Source organism: Lycium ferocissimum, chromosome 9, assembly GCF_029784015.1.
Source record: "Lycium ferocissimum isolate CSIRO_LF1 chromosome 9, AGI_CSIRO_Lferr_CH_V1, whole genome shotgun sequence".
NCBI lineage: Eukaryota > Viridiplantae > Streptophyta > Magnoliopsida > Solanales > Solanaceae > Lycium > Lycium ferocissimum.
The window spans coordinates 68,313,192-68,340,633 of NC_081350.1; the positions used below are offsets into that span (position 1 = coordinate 68,313,192).

Sequence of the window (27,442 nt, forward strand, 5' to 3'; positions counted from 1 at the left end):
ACCATGCATCATCTTCCACTTAAAAATCAACTTTGTACATTTCTGGCTTTATACATATGATATTTTTGTCACTCATTTTTTTTTTTTGGTGTGTGAGCCTATACACAGAGGCGAATCCAGGAATTTAAGAGGATGGGTTCACCATCATGGGCGAAAAGGTGTTCGCCCGAACCTCTTCGATAAATACACACTATATATGGTAATATTTTTATTTTTATGCACGTATATAAAATTTGAATCCCATAAGCCCAAGACTAGAAGTTGGCTCGGTGGTTTAGGAGGTTCAAAATTCACCTTAAGGTTCCAATTCAAATCTCAAGTACTACATTTTTATTTGCATTAGAAGAAGGGAAATGAAGAAATAAAAGGAACAGAACGTGCAACAAAAGGTCAGCAGGGATTCGATCCCTCAACCTTGAGCACTTGAGCCTGGCGCCTAACCAGTGCTCCATTCAGTTTAGTTTGACCATGTGTTCCTTCAGTTAATATTAAATATATTTATACGAATTATACACCTAATATACCGAGTTTAGTCGGGTGACCATATGTTCACGTGACCCATTTTTTACACATAAATTCACCCCTGCCTATACACCTTCAAAGATTAGCAAGAAGATAGGAAAAGAATCTCGTGCATAGGATTCACTAGTAGTATAGTGATTTCAACCAGGGGTGGGCGTGCAGTTCTTCAGTTCGATTTTCTCAAATTTCGGTTCGATTTATGGAAGTGGATACCTTAGATTTTTTGAAGTTCGGTTCAGTTCGATTTCGATTTTTCTAATTCAATTGTTTTGGTATGGGCCTGAAATGGTTCACAAAATTACATTCTCCAATTTTTCGTTCAATTTACTCCAAATCATTCATTTCCTTTAAGAAAATCTCACTATCCAGCGAAGTTGTCAACATAATCGAAAGAGTAGATCCACTTGAACCAACACTTGACAAGTTAGTTCATTTCTTATGTCCTAATATTATATCTTCAATTCTTGAACAATAACAACAAAAGGATCCTGAATTGGGTTTTCAATTTTTCATTTGGGCTGCAAGAAGAAAACTATTTCGTAGCTAGGTTTCTCAAAATTGTAGTGCGAGAAATAGTTACCCGAAGTGTAGCTGAAGAAGAAACGCTGGAAGTGAGGAGCAGAGCCACCGGAAGTGAGGAAACGAAGTCGCCGTCGCTAGTGTAAGGAGAGGAAGGGAGGAACCGAAATGAAATTAGGGGTTAGCTAGGGATGGGCTTGGACCTTCGTTTGGACTTTGAGTGTTATAATTTTTTTTATATTCATATAGTAAATGTTCGGTTAAACCGAAATACCAAATAACCGGTAACCCAAAATCGAACACCGAATTTGTTCAAAAAAAAAAAAAAAAAAGAACCGTAATTTTTCGATTTTCGGTGTTTATGACCATCCCTAATTTCAACCATGCATCATCTTCCACTTCAAAATCAACTTTGTACATTTCTGGATATATACATATGAGATTTTTATTTCTCTCTCTTTTTTTTTTTTTTTTTTTTTTTTAATTGGTGTGAGCCTATACAACTTCAAAGATTAGCAAGAAGATAGGAAAAGAATCTTGCAGAGGATTCACTACTGTTTTCCGGAAGCCTGCCTTCGCACTCTGCTCTATCAACGTTAATTAATGAATATGAGGATGAAATAAAGGGTTTGGCAAAAAAGCTAGAGATGAGTTTGATGGGTAGCGGAAGAGAGTATATTTAAGATTTCATGGAACACTTTTTTCTGTTTTTCTATTCTCCTCTTTTCCTTTTTGAACTCCTTAACATTATACTATATGCATGTGATGAATTTATAGGATGATTATGGAAGTATTTAGATGGTAAAAAGTTATAAAAATGAAGGGGAACAATTGTGGGGATTTTACGTAAATTTTGGAGTAAGAGGAGGATTTTATTGATCCTACCCTTATGAGGGAGGTGATGAGTGATTTTGAGTCCTTGGATATTATATTATCTCTTGTATACTTGCCGCTTAGGGAGTTTCTAAACTTTATGTTTTTTCTTAGAAAAATGTAAAATCATCAAGATCAGTGAGTATCGTTACATTCAATATATTCTTTCTTAGTAACAATAGGACACAATTTAGTATGTGTATATTTAATGTATCATTTATTATATATGTGTACAGTGTAATCAAATTGAATGCAGGGCAGTATTTACACCCACTGCTGTAAAAATACATCCCACATTGAAGTTACAAGAGAGTAAAATCTGAAGACTTTTGCTTTTAGCTAGATTTTTTTTTTTTTTTTTTTTTGACATGGTAACAAACTGTATTGATATCCAAAAGGGCAATGAAGGCCATAGTTTCAAGAAAGCTCTATAAAAGCTACAAAAATTCAACTAGCAACTAAAGAGACTCTAGGAATTGTAATAGAGTCTCTGTATCATCTATATACTTGTCTGTACACCAAAAATGCAAAAGTCGAATACAATTAAGCTTTATCTTCTGGATAGGATTGCTTTCGTTATCAAAACATCTTGAGTTCCTTTCCTTCCGGAACTCTTGAGTTGAAATTTCTTATCCTAATTCATATTTCTCAAATGTGGGCACAACAAAGGTTATTATAGATGTAATATTTTTTCAGAAGATTTCACCAGTTGTCCCTTTTTGGGATAGCCTTTAGTAAAAATTTTCTTTATATTTCTTTTGTAACTTATAAATCAAAAGACAGTCTAAATATCTTGCCAAACTAAAATCTTATGGAAAATTGTTAGTTCACGATCCAAAATTTGAAGACTACAAAAAGACAGTCTAATGTTTACCGACACATATACGTTTACAAAAGAAGATATAATAATAAAAAATGTCATTTCACCTAAAATTAAATATTTAGTGAAGTTTAATATTCTCAAAAAAAAAAAAACTAGAGGACATATTTGGATTTTCTTTTAGGAAGAATATTTCTGATGTAAAATAAATTTTTTATTATGATGTTGTTATGATACTTTATATTTTCATAAGATTACGTTATGGTTTGAATTTTTGGCTTCGATTTGGAAATAAAGGTTTTATGAAATATCCTTGAGTTGAAATTACAAACATGTGTTTTCGATTATCTGTTTTAAGTAAATTTATAGATATCTTTAGTAGTTGGAAATTTTTATTTTTTCGATTTTTTGATTTTCAAGAATTAAATTTTTTTTTGCTAGCTGAAGTGTTTAGTAACTACTCGAAGCGTGGACCAGTTTACTGGTAATGCCATAAAATATGAAATTTATTATATTGCTTCAAATCACAAAATATCTTTAAAATATCATCGATTGAATTATTGTTAACCCTTTTTCCGTTTTAAATTTAAAACCAAATAATTATATTAGCAAATGCTTATTCCACGTCAGTTCGGAATAAATAAGGAATAAAAATATTTCTTATTTTATTAGAAAAAATAACTTTACCATTATCTAAATGAAAATTGTGATGGGGATACTATAACTCTTATCTTATTCTATTTTAATTGATAAAATGAGATTAAGAAGAAAACAAATTACTTCTCATTTTAAAAGAAAAGAAAAAGAAAAAGAAAAAGAAAAAAAGTGTATTTAAAAATAGTATGTTTATTAAGAAAATAATGTATTTAAAAGGAAAAGCAACAATATATTTACTAGGTAAAAGACATTTTGACCCAATTAAGTATCATAGGGGCATTTTGGAACAAAATTATTAGGACACAGGTATTTTTAGATCAAACTATTAACGGTAGACATTTTTGATCAATTTCACGCGGACATTTTTTTTTTACTCTTTTCCGTAAATTCTAGTTGAGTAGAAAAGGCCCTCAGACTTCTCTAAATTTTCACATCTTCCCCCTCCTACAAACCCTAGATAGAATCTTAACTTCGATCAATTTCGTTTGATCAATAATCCGTCTATTAACACTTGCAATTTCATCAACTTTGGTGAAACAAATGACATCTTTATAAGATTTGATCCAAATTATAGCTGTGGAATGGGCACAAGTAGAGTATTACCCATAATTTTCACATTATTAATTGTTTCAGTTACTTCAAACGCAAAAGTATCTAATTCCAGGAAGTTAGTTGATTTGGCTCCAACACCAAGCACCAATTCATCTTCTCAACCGGTACAAAATTACTACTCTTTTTGCATTTTTTTTGTACATGTGTTATAATTTGTTATTTAGATGGAATTGTTAGTCCATCTGTTTCGATTTGTTTGTCCTACTTTCCGTTTTAGTCCGTTTAAAAAATATCTTTTTTTTCTTTTTTTGGGAGCTCCTTAATTTCACCTTTCCACGTGACATGTTTACGACACAATATTAAAGGACATTTTGGTACTATCTTTAGTTTAAGACCACATGATTGAAAAGTTTCTTTACCTTCTTAAACTCCGTTTCAAGTCAAAACCAGACAATCAAATTGAAACGGAGCAAGTAGTTAACAATGAATTATTTAGATATATACATCTACATGTGCTTTTATTTGATTGTTTCGATGGAGTTAGTAATAAATGTTTTGCATGGGCAAACATAGATAGACTTCTTAATTTGGCCTCAACTGGCAACTAAACACTCCAACTTTGAGAAAGCACATCTAGACACCTCAACTCGTCTTCACTGTGTCAGTTGGACACTCCCAACTTACAAAATAATCATCTAGACACCTCCAAACTTTGTGTGCCATGTTAGCATCTGGTGTCCACGAAACATAGTGGGGACGAGTTGACGTATCTTGTATTCTCAAAGTTGGATTGTTTAGTTGCCGGTTGGGGCCAAATTAAGGTGTCTCTCCATGGATATATATGTTATAGTGAATAGGTGATATAGATACATCTATATGTACTATAGTTTGTTTATTTCCCTATGGAATTATTAGCTAAGATTGATTTTTATTTAGATTTCTCCGTCAAATGCTCCAGTCGAGAGTGAAAAGGAAGTCAATGCCAGCACAGTTAATGATAAGAAGTCTGAAATCGGAAAAGATAATCCTGAAAATCCCAAGGTAAACAATGATCCACCGAAAACCAGCCCAGAGGAAGTAAATTCAACTATAGTCAATGATGGGAACTCACAAACTGAAAAACAAAAACCTAAAGATCCTCAAGTAAGCAATGATGCACCTAAAGATTCGATGGACCAGAATTCAACTCTAGTCAATGATGGAGGTTCAAAAGCTGAAAGTGAACAGCCTAAAGATCCTCAAGGAAGCAATGGTCCAACAAAGGTCGATTCAAAGGAATCAAATTCCACTGATGTGAATGGTGGGAGCTCTAAAGCTGAAAAAGAGAAGCCTAAAGATCCTCAGCCACAGGGAAGCAATGACTCACCAAAACTGGCTCCGGATGACTCTAAAAATGATAACAACGTGACTGCTGAAACTCCTCCACCTGTTGAGAAGAAGGAGAATGAAGAAAAGAAGAACATAGATGACACAATAAACTCGGAAGTGAACACCAATGAGAGCTGTCAGGAGGCAACGAAACTGTGCAGGATTGAACAAACACTGGTGGCATGCATTCGGATGCCCCAGAATGGTAAACCTTTTCATCATCAGACTCATATGTTTCATTGAATTAGACATTTGACGGAACTGTTTGGTACTGTTAAACCAACCGGGATACGTACTGGATTGACAACTGATTACTGATTGCAACTTGTTTTAACCTGAAGAGTTTAGAGGTTGATGTTTTGTTACATAGAGGTATAAGAAAAGATAGAGTAACATCTTCATCAAAAGAAACAAAAAAAAAAAAAAAAAAAAAAAATAGAGTGGCATCGTACTGATCACGACTATGTAATGTTTCAGTAGGGCAATATTGAAGCTTGCACCTAAAATATCCATCGGAGCTCGGCGGTACTTGCTGTAGTTTATTCCCAGAATAAGGTTTCCTACTGATATGTTTGAGAACTTTCATTTCCTTGAGAGAGACTTTATTTCCTGAGAAAAAAATACCTGAAATATTAGTATTAGGAAATTGAATGTAGCATCTTGTCTAGGATTATTTATTAAAAGAACTTAAAATCTAACCATTATGGCGTATGAGATCTTAAGATATAGTTCTAATACATTAAAGTAAATTCGAGCATCTTTCTTACTGTCTGATCGGACCCTGCTCCCAATCCCAACCCCTCACCTCCCAAAAAATGGTAAGAGAAAGTACCAAGAGAAAATGGGAACAAGGAGAAGCAAAGTTGTGGGCGGCACTTGATCTTGTATCTCTGTTTAGATGCCTTCCCGAAGAATAGGCCTCCAAGTTCTTTTCAAATTGTCGTGTACAGTCAGACCTCTCTATAACATCATCCTTATATAGCACCACTTCACTATAAAAGCCAAGTTTTTTTTGGAACAAATTTTTTATTTTATATTTTACCTCTCTATAACAAAGAACAACCATCTTTATAACAATATGCTCTTTGTAAAATTACCCCTCTATAACAACTTTTTTTTTTTTTTTGGTAATATGACAACCATCTTTATAGAAATAGAATCTTTAAGATTACCAATAATAAGTTTAGAAAATTTTTACTAAATATTTTAATGCACCATCTATTATCGAAGGATCAAAAAAAATAAAAATACATCATCTATTACAAAGAAGATTATACGAATATATATATTTCCATCGTTAGCAGATTTTCCTAGTTATACAAAATGTGACGAATCTAGCCTTTGTATTGACAAAGAACGTACTCTTATAAAGATGACTATTGCTGTTATAGAGGTAAAATATAAAAAATCTGTTCCAAGCAAAACTTGGCTTTTATAGCGAAGTGTTGTTATATAAGGATGCCGTTATAGAGAAGTCTGATTGTATTTCTAAACGTCAAGCTATTTCGTCAGTTATGAATTTATTGAAATTATATTAAGTTTTTTTCTTGAGGATGGTAACATAACTTTTTTTAATTAGTGAAGTATGCATATCTTTGAGATTGTAAATTTAAATAATAAGGAAATGAAAATGCATATCTTTGAGATTGTAAATTTAAATAATAAGGAAATTGATTTTTGGATAATTTTTGCCTATTAACAGCCAAATAATATTTAAACGTCAAATGTTGTTATAGGTGTATAATAGTCAATCGCTATAAAGGCAAAAAGAATGTCGGAACAAATGAGATTGTTTTTTTTTCTTTTTTCTTTTTTTCTTTTGATGAAGTAACAAATGAGATTGTTATACAGAGGTTTGACTTTATATGTAACAGTTTAAGAGCTAATTGTCTAACGATAGTTGTTTGAATCGACCAAAGAATTCTCAATAATCAACAACACTTCTTAAATATGCAAATACATATGCTTTTATGCTGACCTAATTTTCTTTTAATTGGCAACTTTTATACTGACCTAATTGCGGAGCAGGATTTTGATCTGTAGTTTTGGTAGAGAAGCATTTGTAATTGAACTACTGCGTAAGATATGAATGCATGAGAGAATATACATGTTGTACTTGCTTTGAGGAGGGAAGCTGAAAAGGATCATTTGCAAACACTTCTCATATAGCATGACTCTGTTCTGCATTGGTGCGTAGGGGAAATCTTCGCTATCCTTCCTAGAATTTAGTATGAGCACTTCATTGTGTACTGAGTGCCCAGGGTTTTGGTCTAGTGGTAAGAGCACAACGCGTGATGTGTGGATTAAGCACATGTCACTGTTGAAACCCTACCACAAACAAAAGCTTGTTATTTAAGTGGAGAATGTAGAGGGACAGGCCTATTATCCATTGAGTTTCGAACCATGCACCATTAGTCCTTTGGGATTTCTCTGTTGCCAAAAAAGCTTCATTGGGTACTGATATAATCTTGCTATTGATGATAGGGTTGACATTCTCAAGTTGGCATCCGCTCGTTTATAATGGAACTTAGATTATTTGTTACCACGTTGCATATAAAGGGCGAAACTTCTACATGATGAATTTGAAGATTCAAGCTATTCCTCTCCCCTCCAAATTTCCATAAACGCTTGCCTTATGCCCGTCTGTTTTCACTTAATGGGGTTTTAAATCCATCAAATGCCTTGTTTCCTTTTACAACCACTTATTTGCTATGGATAGGTCTGGTTCATTCTGATTTTGTATGTAGGTTTGAATTCAACAACACGTTTGCTTAAAGATTTTATCAAAGGTGACCTTTTACTACCACTTCATCAACTACCATTACACGACCATCGCCACTAGCCTCCAGTACACAACCACCATGGCCTGCCCTCATTGTCAACCACCTCCACCATGTGCCAGCGCTTCACAACCAGTTACTAGCCACCACCACAAACTACTACCACCAACCTTCACTGCCGCCAACTAGCTTTTAGAGTGTACTTCATCAAACAAACAATTTTTACAACGAGAGTAAATTAATTTCTTCTCTAATATTTTGTGGATACAATATTTAATTAGCATCTTATTCTGAATTTTATATTCGTTAATTTTTAAATAAAGATAAATTATACTCATTAAAATGATGAGAAGACAGTGTCTTATTCATCTAGTGACAATTTAGAGACGAAATCTGTATAATCAGTTCTATATTCAGTTTCTAACATCTTAATCTAAGAAAAAACAAATGGGGACTAGAAGTGTTTGATTCGTGAGTTTTATTCCTCTTTTCGACCTTCTATCCCCAATTCCTCAATAAACTGTATAAATTTTTGGTTTTATTAAGGTAGGACCATTAAGAAACTATCATCCTATGAAGAAAGTAAATATTTATAACATCACCATTAAGAAACTATCATCCTATGAAGAAAGTAAATATTTATAACATCACAATCTCTTCAAATACGAAGGTATATGGGCTTTTTTTGCATTTGGTCTTCTTCTATTGTTGATAACAAAATTATGTCCATATTTTACAGGAATTATTCCATGCACTTTTGCTAGTTGGGTTTCTTCTTTTGTGCTAGCTTATGATCAAACTAAGTTTTGAATATCTGAAAAGCAAGAAAAGAAATGGTCAGAACACTGGAAAACTAAAAATTAAAGAGAGATAGAGGAACAGAAGAAAGACGAACTTAATCACAAAACCCAGAAGACAAAACTAATGGGGAACTAAGAAACCAAAATTGGAAGAGAAACAAAGCAGAACCAAAAAAGTCAAGAAACTTTTACGTTTCAGAAAACACAAAAATAAAACTAGAAATAAAAGGAGGAGAAAATCATGGAGGGAAATGAATGTCCTTGCATAAATGAACACCTTCAATTCGCGTGAGATCGGAGAACTCTCATATGTAAAGACGGAACTACCATAAAACTTCTCCAAGTAAAACCTACGTAAAGTTTTTGCGAGGACATCTTAAATTATGATCCTATTGATTAGGGTGTTGATAAATGTTCATATCTACAAAATGAACGAGGCTTTACTTTTACTCAGGATTTGCATCAGTTCACTCACAAAAATTTCTTACGTCAAATTGCTATTATACTGGAAAATTGAGCCTGAAAACATAAAGGTATGAGTGAGGAGAGAGAGCGAGAGAGCGCAACAAGTACTATCTCATCAAGAACTTGTAGTTAGTAGCTTTTCATCCCTTGTTGCATTAGATTGTGATCGGTGTCTTTTTTCTTATCTTTTTTTTTTTTTTTTGCTACCATGCCAATATAATAGAGGCACAAACTCTTCTTTCTCTCTCTGGGTGTGTAATTCACCTTTCTGCTCTCCTCTCACTGACCTTGCAAATAAGCTTTATATTGGTCTTGTAATGTGATTTATATATGTGATAGTATTGCATTTTATGATTTAACAGGATCTACTGAGTTGTTCCTTGTGGTGCAAAATGAAGGGGAAAAAAGAGTGAAAGTAAATCTCAATATCCAACCTCCGCTAGATGGTTCTCCACAAGGTTTTGAAATACGCAAACATCAATCGGAAAAGGTATGCTGTCTGTTGATGTACTTGGCCCCCCTCCCGCCCTAACTTCTTTATGTGAATTAAGCAAGACATCTTGAGGTTATATTATAAAGAGAAAAAATAACTTGGGCATATCGCATGTATTTGAATTTCTCCTGCTACATTGACAACCTTTCTTAACCACTTGAGAAGTGATGGCATAAACAACCTTCAGATAATATCATGTACCAGATGCATATTACCTGATAACATATTATCTAGAGTGAAATTGAGGCCAAATTTCTCGATATCCCATGAATGAATGTACTATGATTTTTTTTGTCTGAGAATGCATTGATTGGCAAATGGAATGCACAATTGGAAGTTTCTTATTTTATGTTTTATAAGCAGCTCAAATTATTATATAGGAATTCCCGTCATGGGTTTTTACTACAGTTAGTTTCTGGATTTCTTTATCCAGCCTTACCTGTGGGGGTTATATTCCACAAGGAATGTTGGGTAGAATTCTCAATTGCTCTTCACAGTGCTCTCTGTTTTTGTCATATTCCATTTAGTTCGTTCTAGTAAGGTCCCTTACAACTGAACAGCACCAGAAGGATCAGTCTTTTCTTAGGCTTTGCATTACACTCCACACTAATAGAATTCTCAATTGCTCTTTACAGTGCTCTCTGTTTTTGTCATATTCCATTTAGTTCGTTCTAGTAAGGTCCCTTACAACTGAATAGCACTAGAAGGATCAGTCTTTTCTTAGGCTTTGCATTACACACCACACTAATACATATTCCTTTCGCTGCCTATCATGATCATGTAGTTATATAAAACTGCTATATTTATTTGGTTGGAGGGCGGAGTTGAGGAACAGTCGTAATTCAAATGTAGGAATGAGATTGTTTAGAGTTACTTTTATCATTATAACAGCTTTGTGCATCTTTGCTAAAAATCAAATATAGTCTAGATAATAGATGGTTTAGAAGTGAAGATATATGTTGCTGGAGTTCCAAGGCTGTAAGGTTGGGCTGAAAGCCCTTTATGAATGGGATGAGGCCCACAAAAAAATTGTTTACAAAAGGATGATGACTAGCATAGGATAGTTTAAATTAAGGTTTCTTGTCTTCTAGGTAATTTTGATATCTGACAAAAAATGATTGGGATACTCAAGAAATTCTTGTATACGTGATGTAACTAGCAAATTGGGAGGTTTGAATTGAACCAAAGCATGAATAAGGGGGAAGTAAAGGTAGTAAAGTTTTAGGAATAACTCTATTTTGATAAGGAGTTTTATGTTACTCTTTTTGTCTTATAGGCATCACATTTCAGGAGTTCAGGTTGAGTGTATCACATAGTTCAAGATACGGAACAGTACCTGAAGGATTCTTTGTATACTCAGCTTTGTCCTAACTTGGTGCATTGATGAAATATGTGTTGTTGAAAACATAATTAAGTAAATAAAAGTGTGCTTTCTCTAATAGCATAAGCTTTTAGATGAGATGGTCACATTTTTCAACATGGAATCAAAGCAGACAGAGGTTCAACATTCGAGTCTCACCGCCACTTACTATGAAAAAAATTTCCACGGGGTTGACTCATAAAAAATAATCAAGCCTACACGTGAGGGAGTGCATTGGGGAGCGTGTCGAAGGCACAAGTAAATAAAAGTAAGCTCTCTTTAACAGTTTAAGCATTTAGATGAGATGGTCATACACTGCAACATGTGCAAACTTTCTTTAAACAAAGAAAGAAAAGAAATATGTGAAACTTGAAAGTGCATCTCTTTATTTTTGTGTTGTAGGGATTTAGAAGCCAACTTGAAAGAAGTGAACCTATAGTAGGAACCCCCTCCCCTAAACGGGGTTAGTTCAAGTGGCAAAGGTTGAGGGACTTGTGACCCTGTGCCGTGCGAACTGAGCATGGTATTCAAGGGGGGAACGATAGAGAGGGGCGGGGGGGGGGGTGCATTATCCCAGAGTTTCGAAGGTTACTGTTGGTCCTAAAGGTTGGCCTCAGATTGATTTCTCGGTCATAACAAAAAAGTTCTTTCCACCAAAATGAATAATCTAATTTCTTTGACCTGAAATACCCTACCTGATTTCATCTAGAAATTCTATATATTAGAAACTGTCAGTTGGATGCATATAAACTGATTTTGTGGTAAAACTAAAACTGATTATGATTGAGTGTTTTAGGTCATACAATAAGGTGCATATGCATTTGAGCAAGCTTCTAAAATTGAATTTTTTTCTTTGATCTTCGCCACCCTTCACCCTTGAAAATCTCACGGGCTTTGTTATTATAATACTTTTATCACTATCATGAAGGCATTCCTGACTGTTTGATAGTATAACGAGATGGAGCAGTTTCTTGATTCAATGATTCTTATTAGATCTGTATAAAAAAAAAAATAATAATAATAATAAAAAAAATCTACAGTTGCCAATTTTAAAAAAAAGATCTGTATAAAATTAAATGGACTGTTAAGAAGTATTAGGGGATATAAGATTAAAGTGCATCATTCTTTGGGTTCTGTTTTTTCCAATTCTTTTGGCTGCTGGTGCTACTTTTAAGGAGGTGTGGTGATTATCCTAGCTTGTCAGAGAGGAATTTTTCATAATAGTACTTTCATAAAATTGCCATTTCATAAGACGTCTGGGGTGTTCCAATCTAGCCATAAAAAGAGCCTGTACGACACTTGATTAAGAATTTATTTTACTACTGTATAAGCACTTCTGTGCTAACAGAAATAAAATTAAGGAGATCTATAATTGGCATTTACAGACACTAGGTTTAACTTAATGTATTCCAGTGCTTAAGAGAGTGGGTATCAGTACATCTTAGTGCTTAAAAGATTGTGTGAAAATGAAGTTCTAAAATCTCAGAAGTTCCCACTTTGGCAAGATTGTCACGCAAAATTGCTATGCACCTTTGGCACTTGGAATTTTTTACCAAGCGTTTTCAGATAGTTACTTTGTCTCCAACCACAACTGCAGACCTCCCAATGTGTGCTTCGCTCGTAATTTTGCAATTTTGTGCAAGTACAAGGCTGCTTAATTTTCCAGTTATGCTATGCTGGACGTTTGTTCTAATATTACAAATCTGCTATGATAGATCGATATTTCATCAATCTTGGGCAAAGGTGCTGAAATAGTGCTGAATGCTGGAGATGGTAGGTGCAGGCTTCAATTGGACCGACGTGTTTCTGTAGAGAACATTCTGCAGCAGGTGTCTCTTTATTCTAAGCGTGTGACCCCCATCTATGGTGCATATTTCAGTTTCCTTGTAGCCCTACTTTTTGGCGGGACATGGGCTTGCTGCAAGCTAAGGAAGAAGAGAAATCAAGATGGAGTTCCATATCAGGAATTAGAGATGGGAATGCCGGAATCTACCTCAGCTGCAAATTTTGTTGCAGCAGATGGTTGGGATCAGGATTGGGATGACGATTGGGATGAGGAGAATGCAGTGAAGTCACCAGGTGGACGTAGCTACGGAAACATCTCTGCTAATGGCCTCACGTCTAGGTCAACTAAAAAGGACGGATGGGAAAATGACTGGGATGATTAGTTATAGAATATCCAAGAAATCCACGGAAGAGCTAAATGTGTAAAGACCTTTTTGTAATTTAAATCTTCAGTTTTGTCTTTACAGATGTGGATATTCTTTCTCTTAGCACATTCTTTTGACAGTAGTTCTTTGGCTTAGCTACTACAGTATGTTGTTACATATGTATTTTCATTGTTGGAGCGATTTTTGTACACGATGTTGAGTGATCCTTTAATTGAAGTGAATATAACAACTTATACATACTTGTTCCATTATAAGTCTTTCTTCACTTTCTTTCTTGATAGTTTCTGGTCTAGATTTAGTAATACTACTTCCAGCAGCCCGGCCGTCAGAAAAAAAAAAAATCTTCGCTCTGTGAATAGTGTGATTCTGATCCCATCTTGTTCAAAATGGATAGGAACCCCTTTTGTAAGTGTGGTTCAAATGATTGTTGCTTTAATTCTGAAGGAAGTTCACACTGATTGTAAATCTCTTGGACTAGCTTTTCTTTGATTGATCCATGAAAGCCTAAGATTTAGTAATAAAGGCGAATCTTTTATTTACCACAAATGGTGTTTATAGTTGGAGGAATAAATTAAAATAGAAATTCAGCCCTTTGGTAAATTTGACTTTTTGAGGATGAATAGTGTGAAGAAAATAGGAGGTTGTCAATCATCTACCAAAACGAGTACTTGCCTTCGAACATTTAAGTTAAATTGTCTCTCACCATCTTTCATCTGCTTTTGACACTCTTAATTGAGTCCCTTTTGTATGAGTTCTTATCTGTTTTTTAAGCAAAATACTAGATGATTATGTTTTTCTTTTTCAGGTTGACTTGGACCACAGTTAGCTATTGATTCATACAGCAACCTCGTAAAAATTTGTATTGCAGATCAGGGAGCATATAACTATTTTATACAGATGTAGAACATGCCGAGTCTTCTTTGTACCATTCAATTTCATCATTATGTTGGGAGAGCTAAAATTTGAGTTGAAAATTGGAGTCGTATAGTATAATCTTCTTCTCCTAGAAATTAGAGCAACACTTCTAATAACAGGTGGAAATATTGCACTCTTTAAAGCTTTTGGTTGTAAAAGTTGCCAAAGCTCTCATTTTCTTTTTACTTTTGTATTGGATACATATGGTCAAGTCTTCACTTTATTCACATGAAATGAACAATCAGATTGAAGGTTATAGAAGCTTTGTCCCCACTCATGAAATATCTTTTAAAAAGCAACAAGATAGCACTAGCGCATTAGTGAAAGTTTAACATGGAGTCCATCATTATGTCCTGACAAAGTGAAAACCCAAGAGAGAAAAGAATTGAAAGAAAAAATTCTTATTGCTCTATGCACTTGGATCACTGTCCAAGATACCTTTCTTTTCTCTCATGTAAAATAGTGTTTCACGCCTTAAAGACATGTTGGTTAGTTCAAAAATTTTTAAGCACTAGGAAATTACCATCTGTTTTTCATAATTGGGTCGCCTGACCCTGATCATGGTAGGCCTAATGATAGTATATTATTTAAATATTTCCCAAGCAAGCAAGAAGTGTATTTCTTGCATCATAATCGATCCAAAGAGTAAATTGGACATGAATTATGAGGAGAACAATGCTGGTACGCTCTGCTATAATGGTTAATGATGGCCATTAGTACTATTTCATGTTTAGGCATAATGGTTAACTAAGGTGTACCAAAGAAAAAATAATGGTTAACTAACACCAAATATGACAGGACAAGTGCTTTAATAATCATTTGAACTTGCACAAATAATATTGTTTGTTGGACTTGTGCAACAAGCAACATCAATTGTGCTTGCCTCAAAATTTTACTCTCCCCCCTAATATTTGCCGGTCCTGAATCAGAATAAAGGAGAAGAGAGTTATTATAAATTGAGGAACAACGTAAACATTGTCAGATTATGATTAAACCACTAAATACTATGAATGACCCTTACTAGAGCAGAATGGTGAGAGACATTCGTATAGCTGACCTTAACTGATTTGGAATTGAGGCAGGGTTAATTGATATACACATGAATCTCAAACTTTTGCTTTGAAATTTAAATTTCAACTGGCTGAATGTAGAGCAGTCCGCCTTACAGCCTTTGATCAGTAAATTCTTTAGAACTTCGGAAGATGGTCAAGGTAGCTTGCTTCCAAGCCACTGCACTAGATGGGCATGTAGTCGTAGTAGTCGGCCCAGAATGCCTCTCTTCTTTACTAAAATACTATTTCGGATGAATGGGGAATTGTTTTGTTAGTTAAACTTCAAGTATATTCATCTTTATTGATGCGTTTAAATTTCACTTTTTACATTAAACTAAGAAGCTCAATTTTTTTTTTTTTTTAAAACTTGGCATGATAGCAACCCATTTTCATGCATATTGGACAAGTGCAGTTAAGGCGAGTCCGGAATCAAAATGACCCAAAAAAAGACCTTTTGAACCAAAATACCCCAACAAAAAAAATAGTTACCTTAGTACCTTTAACGCAGTAATTTACTGCGTTAAAGGAGTCCCCCTTTTTTTTTTTTTTTTCTTTTTTTCTTTTTTTCTTTTGTTTCTTTTACATTTTCACACTTTTTTACGTACTTTAGCCATAGATTAATCATGCTTCGGGACTCCAGAATATTTTATATAGAATCCTACTTATTTTTGTGCGATTAATAAGGTAAGCTCAATACATCAAGGATAAGCTAAACTTTGGATTGTCGTTTTAGTGATTGAAAAGTGCTCGAAGTCCATTTTTGTTTGAAGATTTGTCATTAGCTTTAAGTTATTTATGTTTTAGGGTTTCGATTTAAGCGTGTTACTTTTTTAGTCAAAATTGCATCATTCATACCAATCTCAAAATAATTAAATTGCATCATTCTTAACAATATGAAAATACTTAAACTTGTTCATTAATTTGGAACCCAAAGTTGTTAAAATACAATCATCAAACAAAGAAAAAACTTAAAATACATGAGGCTACACATGCCCTTGAGTTGATCTTCTGCCATCACCGCCATGCCACCACCGAGGATCTATCACCACCACAGAAGTTTCCTCCGCCACGAGAGGTACTTCCATCGCGAGATGTATTTTGACCACTATGCCGTAAGGGACACTTACGCTTATCATGGCCAACATAATTGCAAAATGAGTATTTTCGAGTGTATCTCCCTAGTGAAACATCCATTTCATTAGGAATACGGGAGTATGCTTTCTTTTTGAATTTACGGATAAATGCTTTATTTGCAACCATGGAAAATGGATCCGGTGGCCAATAACTCTCACTACCAAGTGGGTAGAACCTTCCAGCATATGTTTTTGCATAATTTTCAAGTGTATATTCCTTAGCCATGTACGTGGAGGTATTCTTTCCTATTGTGATAAAACACTTGAACGCATGAGAACATGACATGTGATATGATTGCCACTTGCCACATGTGCATGTTCTTGGAATGTCACAAATTGTGTGAACATTACCTCCTTTACCTTGGTGCACACTTGCTGTGAGTTCAAATATGCGCTCTGCATAGTTGTACTCCATCCGGTCGTGTTGCTGAGCCTTAAATTTGTGATACTCGAACAATTGTAACGGTTTTGGCATCCATTTTAGACCGTCTGCCACCAGTCCTTTGGCCTTTTTTGATCTAGTGACGAATCGCTCCACAACCTGCTTAAAAGTTATTCTCACCATTACGGTGACGGGTAGTCCCCATGAAGATTTCAACAAGCTATTGAATGACTCAGAGCTGTTTGTTGTCAGCATACCCCATCGCCTTCCTTCATCCTGGTGCAATGTCCATTTGTCTTTATCAATTTTATTCAGCTAGTGGAAGGCTTCCTCATCCGCCCGCCTAATAATCTCCATCTTCAGGTGAAACTTCTTTTCCTGATGCTCTGTTGCAGCCACCCACATCCAATTGCAAAGTGCTGGGCTTCGATATGCCTTTTGGAAATTTGCCTTCAAATGCCTTAAATAATAACGATGGTAGGCAACCCATGCAAATTAAACATATTGCTCAATATGCCAGCATTTCTGTCTGATATAACACATATGCCCATACGATTCTTAATAACGTGTTGCCTCAAGTAGTTCAAAAACATAGCCCATGTATTAGTGCTCTCATTAGCTGCAATTGTAAAAGCTAGAGGGAATATATATATCCATTTGCATCCATTCCAACCGCAATTAGCAGATTTATGTCATATACCCCGTACACATGTGTTCCATCTATTGATATTACTGGCCGACAATGAGCACCATCAATGCATGCTTTGAATGCCCAAAACACAAACTCAAAAATATTACCGGGCCACCAGGCTTCGATTTGAGCTTCCATTCAACAACATTACCAGGATTGAAGTGTTGTAGAACCGTCATGTATCTCGGCAATGTCTTGAAAGAGCCCTCCCAACTACCGTAGACTATCTCATGTGCACGCCTACGCCCAAGATACGCCTTCCGCCTACTAATGGTTTTGCGATATACTTTCAGGACGACTGTAATACAATCTTTAATAGGGTACATGGATAAGTTGAAATATCAGTATATAGCAACGAGGAACATCGTAGTAACATCAAAATTAAAATACACTTAGGCGAAGGGGATACCTTGGGCTTTTTGCAATTTCGCCAACTAACACAGTAATAATCATATTGGTATCTAGATTGCAATGATCATCTGAGAGGTCACCCATATCACAAGTGTGCCATGTGTTGAACTTTGAAATAGTACACATCTTTTCAAAAGTCTCCTTACCACAGAGCATCTATTGACAACCTTGATTTTTTCGCTTACAGACCAATCGCCAAAGTTTTCGAGTGGAATCGTCAACTTTGAACTCCCTCATCCCCTGGATGCAATAAATCTTAACAGCCCTTTGCAATGAATTTTTTGAGTTGAAAATCATGCCTTTTTCAATATGAACCATTTGTTTTACAAGATTCACTGGCTCTTTCCACAAACTTCGCCGAATATGATCATCATCCCTAGTAAAGACAAAGGCATCGGGGCAATCTTGAAGATGATCGAGATAGGGGATCTCATCGGAATGCCACTGAACCGGGGTCGACTCTTGCTGTTGAAACTGGCTTTACGGCATAGGCTCTTGCTGGTCAAATGGGTGCGCGCGACCCGGTTTCCCGGCGTGCCGAACTATTCATCATGTCTTGCAAAAGTTCTACTTGATATTGAGGATTAGCACCAACCTCAATCTCATCCTCACTTTCTTCATCTTCACTTTCCTCTGCATTAGGTATTTCCTCACTATCACTCGATGATGTATCTATATAATTTGGATAATCCACACCACCCAGAGCAGGTCTTTTCCTATAATTTCGTGCAACGACTTCATTCTCCCTACATAAGAAACTAGAGTATTTTAACTACTAAACATCAAATAATACTATTGATATTAAAAAAGTAGACGTACCGATAGTAATCGACTACACCAAAACTTGAGGAAGGACCATCGTTTTAAGTAGGTGTATAACCCCTAAAAAATATAATCAACATCATTAGTAGCATTCATGTAATAAATATATGCACTACACATAATAATACTAATGAATATTTATCACTACCCATTGAATTGCGACTTAAACTTTTGATGCTCGGCCATAAATTGCATATATTTAGCCATTGTTGCCACACATTTTAATACTTTTAATTATCTTTTGAGTATCAATTATAATTGTTTTGTGCTTAATATTATATTTTTACTATGTAGGCATAAAGCGATGTAACGATGAAGAGATTTGGAGCGAGATTGAATAAAAAGTGAAAAAAAAAGAAGAAAAGAGACAAAGTGGGAGACACTCCCAAACTTTGTCTCCCAAGTTGAAGACGAAATTGAAGAGAAGCAAAAGAAAGGATTGAAAGGAGACAACATTCACGTGGTAGCAAGTCAAGACGAAAGAAAATGGCATTCCCGTTGTTTCCGCGTTTTGATACGCGATGCGGGTGTGATGCGAGCCCGCAATTTTTCCTGATCCGAGTTGGATTTGTTTTTTTTAAAAGCCCAAGTCTTTTGGTACCCTATAAATACATATTCTATAGAGTTTTTACATAACTTGGATAGCTTGAATCCCTTAGTTCATAACTTTGGACTTAGAGAGAGCTTGGAGCCGCCGTGGAGGCCGTATTTACAGGGTTTTACCTTCTCTTCTCTGTAATACTTATTTTGACATTTTTATTCGGATGATTTGTTGTTTTTCTTCCATGTCTATGTGGAGCTAAATTCTTTAGTTCTAGGGCTTTGACATAAACATGAAAGTTGACGTTTGATTATCGTTTCTATCTATTGATTTTCTATCTTTGGGTTATTTATTTATTCTTGCTCTTAATTGTTTGATTACTTGATCACTAATTGAACACTATCTGTGGTGCGGGAATTGGACTTGAGAAAGAGAATTCACGTACGTAATAAGAATAAATAGAGTTTGTTCGATTTAATCGTTTCGCTACTGAGGATAGAGATATACCCTTTAGCCCTACTTAGTTGAATACGGAGAAATAAATGCGTTCTTGTTACCTCTGACGACCATAGAGATATAGGCGTTATAGTAGCATCTACAGGCTTGTGAGTAGTTCGAGAGAATATCATAAAGTTACAATTAACCCGTCAACTAGTAACCAATAGGTAGAACGATTTGAAGACTCAACTGGATTGTTAGTGGTCATAGCCCTAGATCTATCTCTTCTCCGATAAAAAATTTGCTCTTTCTTGGTTGAAGTTCATTATTTGTTTTCTTTTATTTTTAATTAGTTTACAAATATAATTTGGATTTTATTTCTTGTTTAGATAATTAGCATTAGTTTAATTTGATAAATAGTTAACTATAAGTCTCTGTGGGATCGATATCTGGACTTAAAAATCCTATATTACTTGCACGACCGCGTATACTTGCGTGTGCGTTAGGGAGCAACATTGATACAATCTCTACTTCCTTCGTCAGCCAAGCAACATCACATTTAGAAGTTGTATAAGCAATCCGTAAAAACAATCATAAATGTAAACCAACTTACCTAACCATTTCTAATTCTTGAGTTCAAGGTCATCATTAATATCGGAAGTAACTTGGCCATTGTTGCTCCCAAACACACACGCAAGTATACGTGGTCGTACAAGTAATATAGACTGTTAAGTCTAGATATCGATCCCACAGAGACTTAGATTCTACTGTTAAGCTAATTCAAATTCGGATGAAACTATTCAAGAAAGTGAAAATCAAGATGTTTATTGTACTAAACTAAAAACTGAAAAGTAAACAATTTGTGATGGGTGTTTTTGTGACTGGGAATATCTTGACAAAGATTGTAAGAATTATCAGATGAGAGAAAGATCTAGGTCATGGCTTTCGACAATCCAAATGATCTTCGAACAATTCCACCTATTTTATTTCACAGGTTACTAGTTGACGGGTTAATTATACTTTATGATATTCTCTCGAACTACTCACAAGCCTGTAGATGTTACTATAACGCTTATATCTCTATGGTCATCAGAGGTAACAAGAACGTATTTATTTCTCCGTATTCAACTAAGTAGGGCTAAAGGGTATATCTCTATCCTCAGTAGTGAAACGATTAAATCGAACAAACTCTATTTATTCTTATTACGTACGTGAATCCCCTTTCTCAAGTCTAATTTACGCACCACAGATAGTGTCTAACTATTGGCTAGATAATCAAACAATTAAGATCAAGAATAAATAAGCAACCCAAAATATGGAGAATCAATAGATAATAATTGTCATCAAACCAACTTTCAAGTCTTTCGCCACAACCCTAGAATTAAGAAGTTTAGCTACTCATGATTCGATCATAGACAAAAGAATTCATGAATAATCTAGGGTTGAAAAAGATGAAAAATAAAATAAACCTAGAGAGAGAAAATAGAACGGTGGCTTACAAGTCTTTGAATAATCCCAGCACACCATTTTCAGCTAATAAAACGTCTATATATAGTCTAGGGTAAAAATAAAAAATAAGTAAACCTAATCCTAGTCGAACCAGGAAAGCTTGCGCAAAACCACGCTTTCCTTCCGCATCGCGCAATGTACTGAGGCCTCCCGCTTTCCTTCCGCGATGCGGAAGGAAAGCCTGATGGTAATGCCTGGAGCTGGTTTTGTCCGCTTTCTTCACGCGATGCAGAAGAAAAGCGGACCCTTCCGGGCCGAATTATTTTCCTTTTAGTTCATCCTTTGTGGTCTTCGACTCGTCACCTCGTCTAATCGTCATATGCTCCAAAATCAATCACTTTAAGCACAAGCCATCGTTTGTCATCCTCGTACCTATACACATGAAATATAACGACATAAGTTCAAATACGACGATTGCATCATGAATTAAGCGATAAAAGTCATAAGAGTAGGATGTAAAATGACACAAAACATGATATTTGTGCCAAATATCACCACCCCACTTAGACTTTGCTCGCCCTCGAGCAAACTCAAACCAACACTAAACTACACTTCTAGCCTAACTCATTCAAACAAAGTTCAACGGGATTCGCTAGTATGGCTATCTCAAAAGAAAGATTTCAAAACCAAAACAATGAACCGAGTTGCGAAAGCCATGCCAAAGATTTAAAAACTTTCAAATATTAGCACCAAGGACCACCTTCTAAAAAAAAACACTTCACTTTTAAAACCAATTGACCCAACGACACCACTTTAAAACATGTAAGCAACCTTATGATCAAGAAATCAACACTTCACCACTCTATTGCTAATTATGTGCCCTCACCAAAAGAAAGTAGTCCATATCTCTCAAGAATCACATATGTTTAAATCAATGGACATAAAATCAATAATTAAGCTCACTCTCACAAAATATATCACATGCAAAGTACGGCATACCATAGGCTTGCCCGTAGTGTAACCACTCCACTAATACAAGTAAGACGAACCTAGAATTAAGTAGGACTTCGAGGGTTGTAATGTAGGCTAAGGGACGGGTAGGAATTATTTGGATAATAGTGACTATCCTCCCAAGCACTTTAATACATATACTTCTATCATTATTCCACCATTTCTTCATTAGCCCTTATTCAACACTGACCAACCTTTAAATTTCTCCCAATTCACCCATTTTCTTTGTTTAAGCACCACTCTTTTTTAAAAAAGTCACACAAGTTAGAAGGGAACTTTTTCGCTACATTTTTTTTTTCGTTTTCAGATTAACAAGTGAATTAGTTCTTTTCATTCGGTGCTCCCATTATCTTCCTAGATTACAATTAACAACCATTTCCCCTCTTTATTTCACATCCCAACTCCCATTATATATGTAAATGATTAAAGTGCTCATAGAGTATTTGGATCAAAAATCAAGTTTTATAGAACGAAGGGGTAAAGGCTAATTAACTGCTATCAAAGAAAAGGCTAAAGGCTCAAAAGGGTTAACTAGGGTGCTATTTGCAAGTTGGTGGGATAACTTTTTAGGCTTTTTAGTGACTAATCAAAGAAACGCCTCTATCATTTTCTAGGCTCAACCGAACTTCATTTCGCTTTGTGAACACACAGGGCAAGTTCTAGACGTCAATACCAAACATGGGTTCAAATGCAAAACCTTACTCACACATGGCACACAATCAACGCAAGAGGAATCCGGTTGTCCCCCGAATCAAACAACAATGAAAATCAACAATGTCAAGTGGGTCATACGAGTCAAATAACGACTATTTTGCAAGTGCTTTCAAGTAAAGTGATACAATTTTCAAGGCATGCTTTCACAAAGGGGAAAAATTCAAGATCACTCATATGCCAATACTTCACCTAACCTGCACCTAGCATTTGAATACACCTATCCTAAGGACTAATTTTCCCTCAAGCAGGTTGTCATCCACCCATCATCAGGAAAAGCCCTTTCTATGACTAAAATAAAAAAATAAAAATAAAAATCTACCTACGCCCAGTTCAAAGGGCCCCTCTTGGGAAAGAACCGAGGCCATAAGAAAACCCAAGGGGGTGGATGATGAATGCCTACTAATGAGGGACTTAAGAAGTTATCAAAGAAAAATAAGGAAAATAAATCTTTTTGAATTTTTTTTTCAACTTTTTCTATTTTTTTTTTTCGACACTAAGATGCAAAACGACTAAAAAAAAATAATCCTAAGGCCTACTAATCATCATCCGCAACCTCAAAATATGTTGTTATAAACCAGGAACGTATTCTCCCACCCCACACTTAAAATTATGCAATGCCCTCAATGCATATATATTTGAAAAAAAACAAAGCGCAAGCAAGGTAAAAAATACTCCCTGGGGCCCACTAGGGCTTAGCTAGCAACATGCTCTCATCATCAAGGGGCGAATGATCCCACACTTACAACTGTGGCATGCTCCTCAGCTTTTAACTTTGGGTACTCAGACTTCCCCTAATCGTCGTGGCACGATATGAATCAACTTTTTCCTCCACCTTGAACTTATGAATTTCACCCCTAATTTTGCATCCAATTTTCTATCACGCTTCTGGGGCGGTGGTGTGAAAATAAAGGAACCAATCAATAGATATCGTTTCTTGAACTTCTTGGCCCTTAAGTGAGGAATGTCTCTTTGTCTTTTCGGTGTGGCAAATTTCAGGATATAAGGCTCTTGTTCCTCATCTATACACTTCTTCATCAGTGTGGAAGGCTCGATTTCCATGTCGCCAACCACGCATAATGTAGAAAAATATTTAGAACAAGGACCAACACGCCCTAACTCTAAAACTGCATTATTTCTGACATCCATATTTTTGTATACCTCCTCAACAATAACATCATCAACAAAGATCTGATCGAATGGTTGGCGTTCCTGTATCTGCTCCACATGCGAGCCACTATCCAAGGTAATATGTAGTTGGGCATCAGACACCTCAACCTTTTTATTCATTTGTGCCTGCAAGCCATGGATATCTGAGCCAAATTGGTCTATCTATTGTCTGAGCTCAGTTCTACCTTCTATCAGTTGTGTAGCCATGTTTGTAAGACCATCACGGAGAAACCCATGAAATTTCATTTGTTGAGCTTTTTCTGTTAGCCAAGATTGGCTCACTATCTCTCGCTTCTTCAAAGCTATCTACTTGGGAACTCGCTCTCTCTTCTTCGTTTGAGGTTCGTCTTGAGTATCGGCTAAGCTTGTAACTTGTAGATCATTACAAGTTTCGGCCTCGGCCTGCATCTCTGTGAGTTTGGCACGAATCCTCTCTATGGCTTTTCACATTTCTGCGTTTTGCTCTCTCATTAATGCATCATGCTCCATCATTTGCTCCCTTATTTGCTTCATCATATCGCTAACCCGAGCAAGACTTTCCGCATCCTCCACTTCGTTATTACTGTCAACATCACAAATAACAAGAGAATCATAATATGGGCTAGGGGATGGGGAGTGAGAGTTAGGACAACCATTCCAATGACCGTCTTGACCACCACATATATTACAAATATTCCACTCACAAGATTGGGAAGGTGCACACAACCCATTCCCGAAAATATTTTGACGGTGTTGCCACAAAGTGGGGTCCTCCACAAATCAAACAAGGATCACCAAAATAGGAACAACCAATATTCGACCAATTTTTACTCCAAGATGCCATATCAAGCAAACTAACAAAAATATTAAATTAAAAATAAAATAAAATAATAATAAATAAATAAAAACTTGAATAGAAATTCAAAATCCAAATTAAAAAAACAGTAATATTGCTAAGTCCCCGGCAGCGGCGCCAAAAACTTGTTGCTCCCAAACGCACACGCAAGTGTACGTGGTCGTACAAGTAATATAGACTGTTAAGTCCGGATATCGATCCCACAGACTTAGATTCTCTTATTGTTAAGCTAATTCAAATTCGGATGAAACTATTCAATAAAGTGAAAATCAAGATGTTTATTGTACTAAACTAAAACTATGAAAAGTAAACAATTTGTGATGGGTGTTTTTGTGGACTGGGAATATCTTGACAAAGATTGTAAGAATTATCGATGAGAGAAAGATCTAGTGGTCATGGCTTTCGACAATTCAACTTGATCTTCGGACAATTCCACCTATTTTATTTCCCGGGCTACTAGTTGACGGAGTTAATTATACTTTATGATATTCTCTCGAACTACTCACAAGCAAGCTTTGTAGATGTTACTATAACGCCTATATCTTTATGGTCATCGAGAGGTAACAAGAACGCATTTATTTCTCCGTATTCAACTAAGTAGGGCTAAAGGGTATATCTCTATCCTCAGTAGCGAAACGATTAAATCGAACAAACTCTATTTATTCTTATTACGTACGTCAATTCCCTTTCTCAAGTCCAATTCGCGCACCACAGATAGTGTCTAACTATTGGCCGGATAATCAAACAATTAAGAACAAGAATAAATAAGCAACCCGAAATATGAAAAATCAATAGATAATAATTGTCATCAAACCAACTTTCAAGTCTTTCGCCACAACCCTAGAATTAAGAAGTTTAGCTACTCATGATTCGATTATGGACAAAAGAATTCATGAATAATCTAGGGTTAAAAAAGATGAAAAATAAAATAAACCTAGAGAGAGAAAATAGAACGGTGGCTTACAAGTCTTTGAATAATCCCAGCACACCGTTTTCAGCTAATAAAACGTCTATATATAGTTTAGGGTAAAAACAAAAAATAAGTAAACCTAATCCTAGTCGAACCGGGAAAGCTTGCGCAGAACCCCGCTTTCCTTCCGCATTGCGGAAGGAAGGCTTGATGATAATGCCTGGAGCTGGTTTTGTCCGCTTTCTTCACGCGATGTGGAAGAAAAGCGGACCCTTCAGTCAAATTATTTTCCTTTTAGTTCATCCTTTGTGGTCTTCGACTCGTCACCTCGTCTAATCTTCATATGCTCCAAAATCAATCACTTTAAGCACAGTTTTTCATCGTTTGTCATCATCGTACCTATACACATGAAATATAATGACATGAGTTGAAATACAATGATTGCATCATGAATTAAGCGATAAAAGTCATAAGAGTAGGATATAAAATGACACAAAACATGATATTTATGCCAAATATCAGCCATCATGAATCTCAGAATAGTACCAACTACCAAATACTCAAAATCCCCTAGAAGTCGAATGACTGGTGATTTCTAAATCCCAATGTAAACCTACATCATATAGGGAAGTCTAATAAACGAGTATGTGTGCCTGTCATCAACCCGTCCTGATCTTATGTAGATATATATAAACTTCTAGAGTAAAATTTTTCCTTACTCGTTAACTTCCTTTCCCTTATCAATATCTCTTCGTTATCTCTTACTCACCAATCTATAAATCGTAATACTGCACTTGAATTCTTGGTGTCAACTTTCCCTATACCTTCAATAATCTCAATTCTCCGAAATCTCGAATGCACTTATTCCAACTCCTTTAATTGCTAATCATTTTTCCCCCTCCAGGGTTCTTCCCTTAATTAAATTACAATCATTCTAAAACTTCTCTTTGAAGGCATCTCATAATTGTTCATTCAATCATGACTTACCAAACATCCGATTGTCGCATTTTTCCTTTGTTCTTTCTCTATAGAATAGACATTCAAACAATTCAATTTGTACAAAATTCAGCAGAGTTTCCTCTGTACTTCTTACGGCCTCATTCGTGCACATAGCCCAGAAAACATATCCAATGCCTCACAGGGCGACCACAATACCCGTAACATTTAGCTTAGGTTCTCATATCAAAGTCTATCAATATCAATAAGGCAGGAAACATACCTTTCGGAGTAACATCTTCAATTCTCATAAATTATTTCATAGCGGAGTAATCAACTACTCATCCGCAATCAAAATATTTAGGATTAGAATCAGGGATATCGCATCCTATAATTTAGCTCTGCGACACGATCTAAGATGAGAAAAAAGGGTCAATCATTCCTAAATGTCCTGCAGCCTCTTGTTTATAAGTGTGGCATGCTTCACACCCATAAACAAGACTCTACGGACACAGCTCATAGACACACCCTAGGATGAACTGCTCTGATACCACTTTTGTCACAGCCCAACCGGAGGGCTATGACGGACACCCAGAAGCTGACCTCCTAGATGCCACAATACATACATAGCATACCTGCTCATGCTCATTCTGGG

At 35.6% G+C, this 27,442-nt stretch overlaps 1 protein-coding gene and 1 long non-coding RNA gene across 2 annotated transcripts; one reads left to right on the plus strand and one right to left on the minus strand.

Annotated features, from left to right (window-relative positions):
• Positions 1-3,746: 3,746 nt before the first annotated feature.
• On the plus strand, positions 3,747-13,617 carry LOC132031515 (uncharacterized). Its single transcript, XM_059421509.1, has 4 exons — positions 3,747-4,107; positions 4,880-5,516; positions 9,719-9,846; positions 12,925-13,617. The coding sequence occupies exons 1-4, from the start codon at positions 3,973-3,975 to the stop codon at positions 13,375-13,377; spliced, it is 1,353 nt and encodes a 450-aa protein (XP_059277492.1). The 5' UTR covers positions 3,747-3,972; the 3' UTR covers positions 13,378-13,617.
• A 7,469-nt stretch (positions 13,618-21,086) lies between these two features.
• LOC132029452 (uncharacterized) lies at positions 21,087-26,274 on the minus strand. The gene is made up of 2 exons (XR_009407815.1): positions 25,991-26,274; positions 21,087-21,349 (listed from the first exon to the last, which is right to left on the minus strand). It is a non-coding gene; the product is annotated as an uncharacterized LOC132029452 (long non-coding RNA).
• Between the last annotated feature and the right edge of the window lie 1,168 nt (positions 26,275-27,442).

What these genes read in the sequence shown, in the direction of transcription:
- LOC132031515 (XM_059421509.1), top strand. Translation starts at nt 3,973, where the DNA reads ATGGGCACAAGTAGAGTATTACCCATAATTTTCACATTATTAATTGTT. An exon ending in CATTCGGATGCCCCAGAATG is followed by an intron (nt 5,517 to 9,718) that starts GTAAACCTTTTC and finishes ATGATTTAACAG; the next exon opens with GATCTACTGAGTTGTTCCTT. An exon ending in GCAAACATCAATCGGAAAAG is followed by an intron (nt 9,847 to 12,924) that starts GTATGCTGTCTG and finishes CTGCTATGATAG; the next exon opens with ATCGATATTTCATCAATCTT.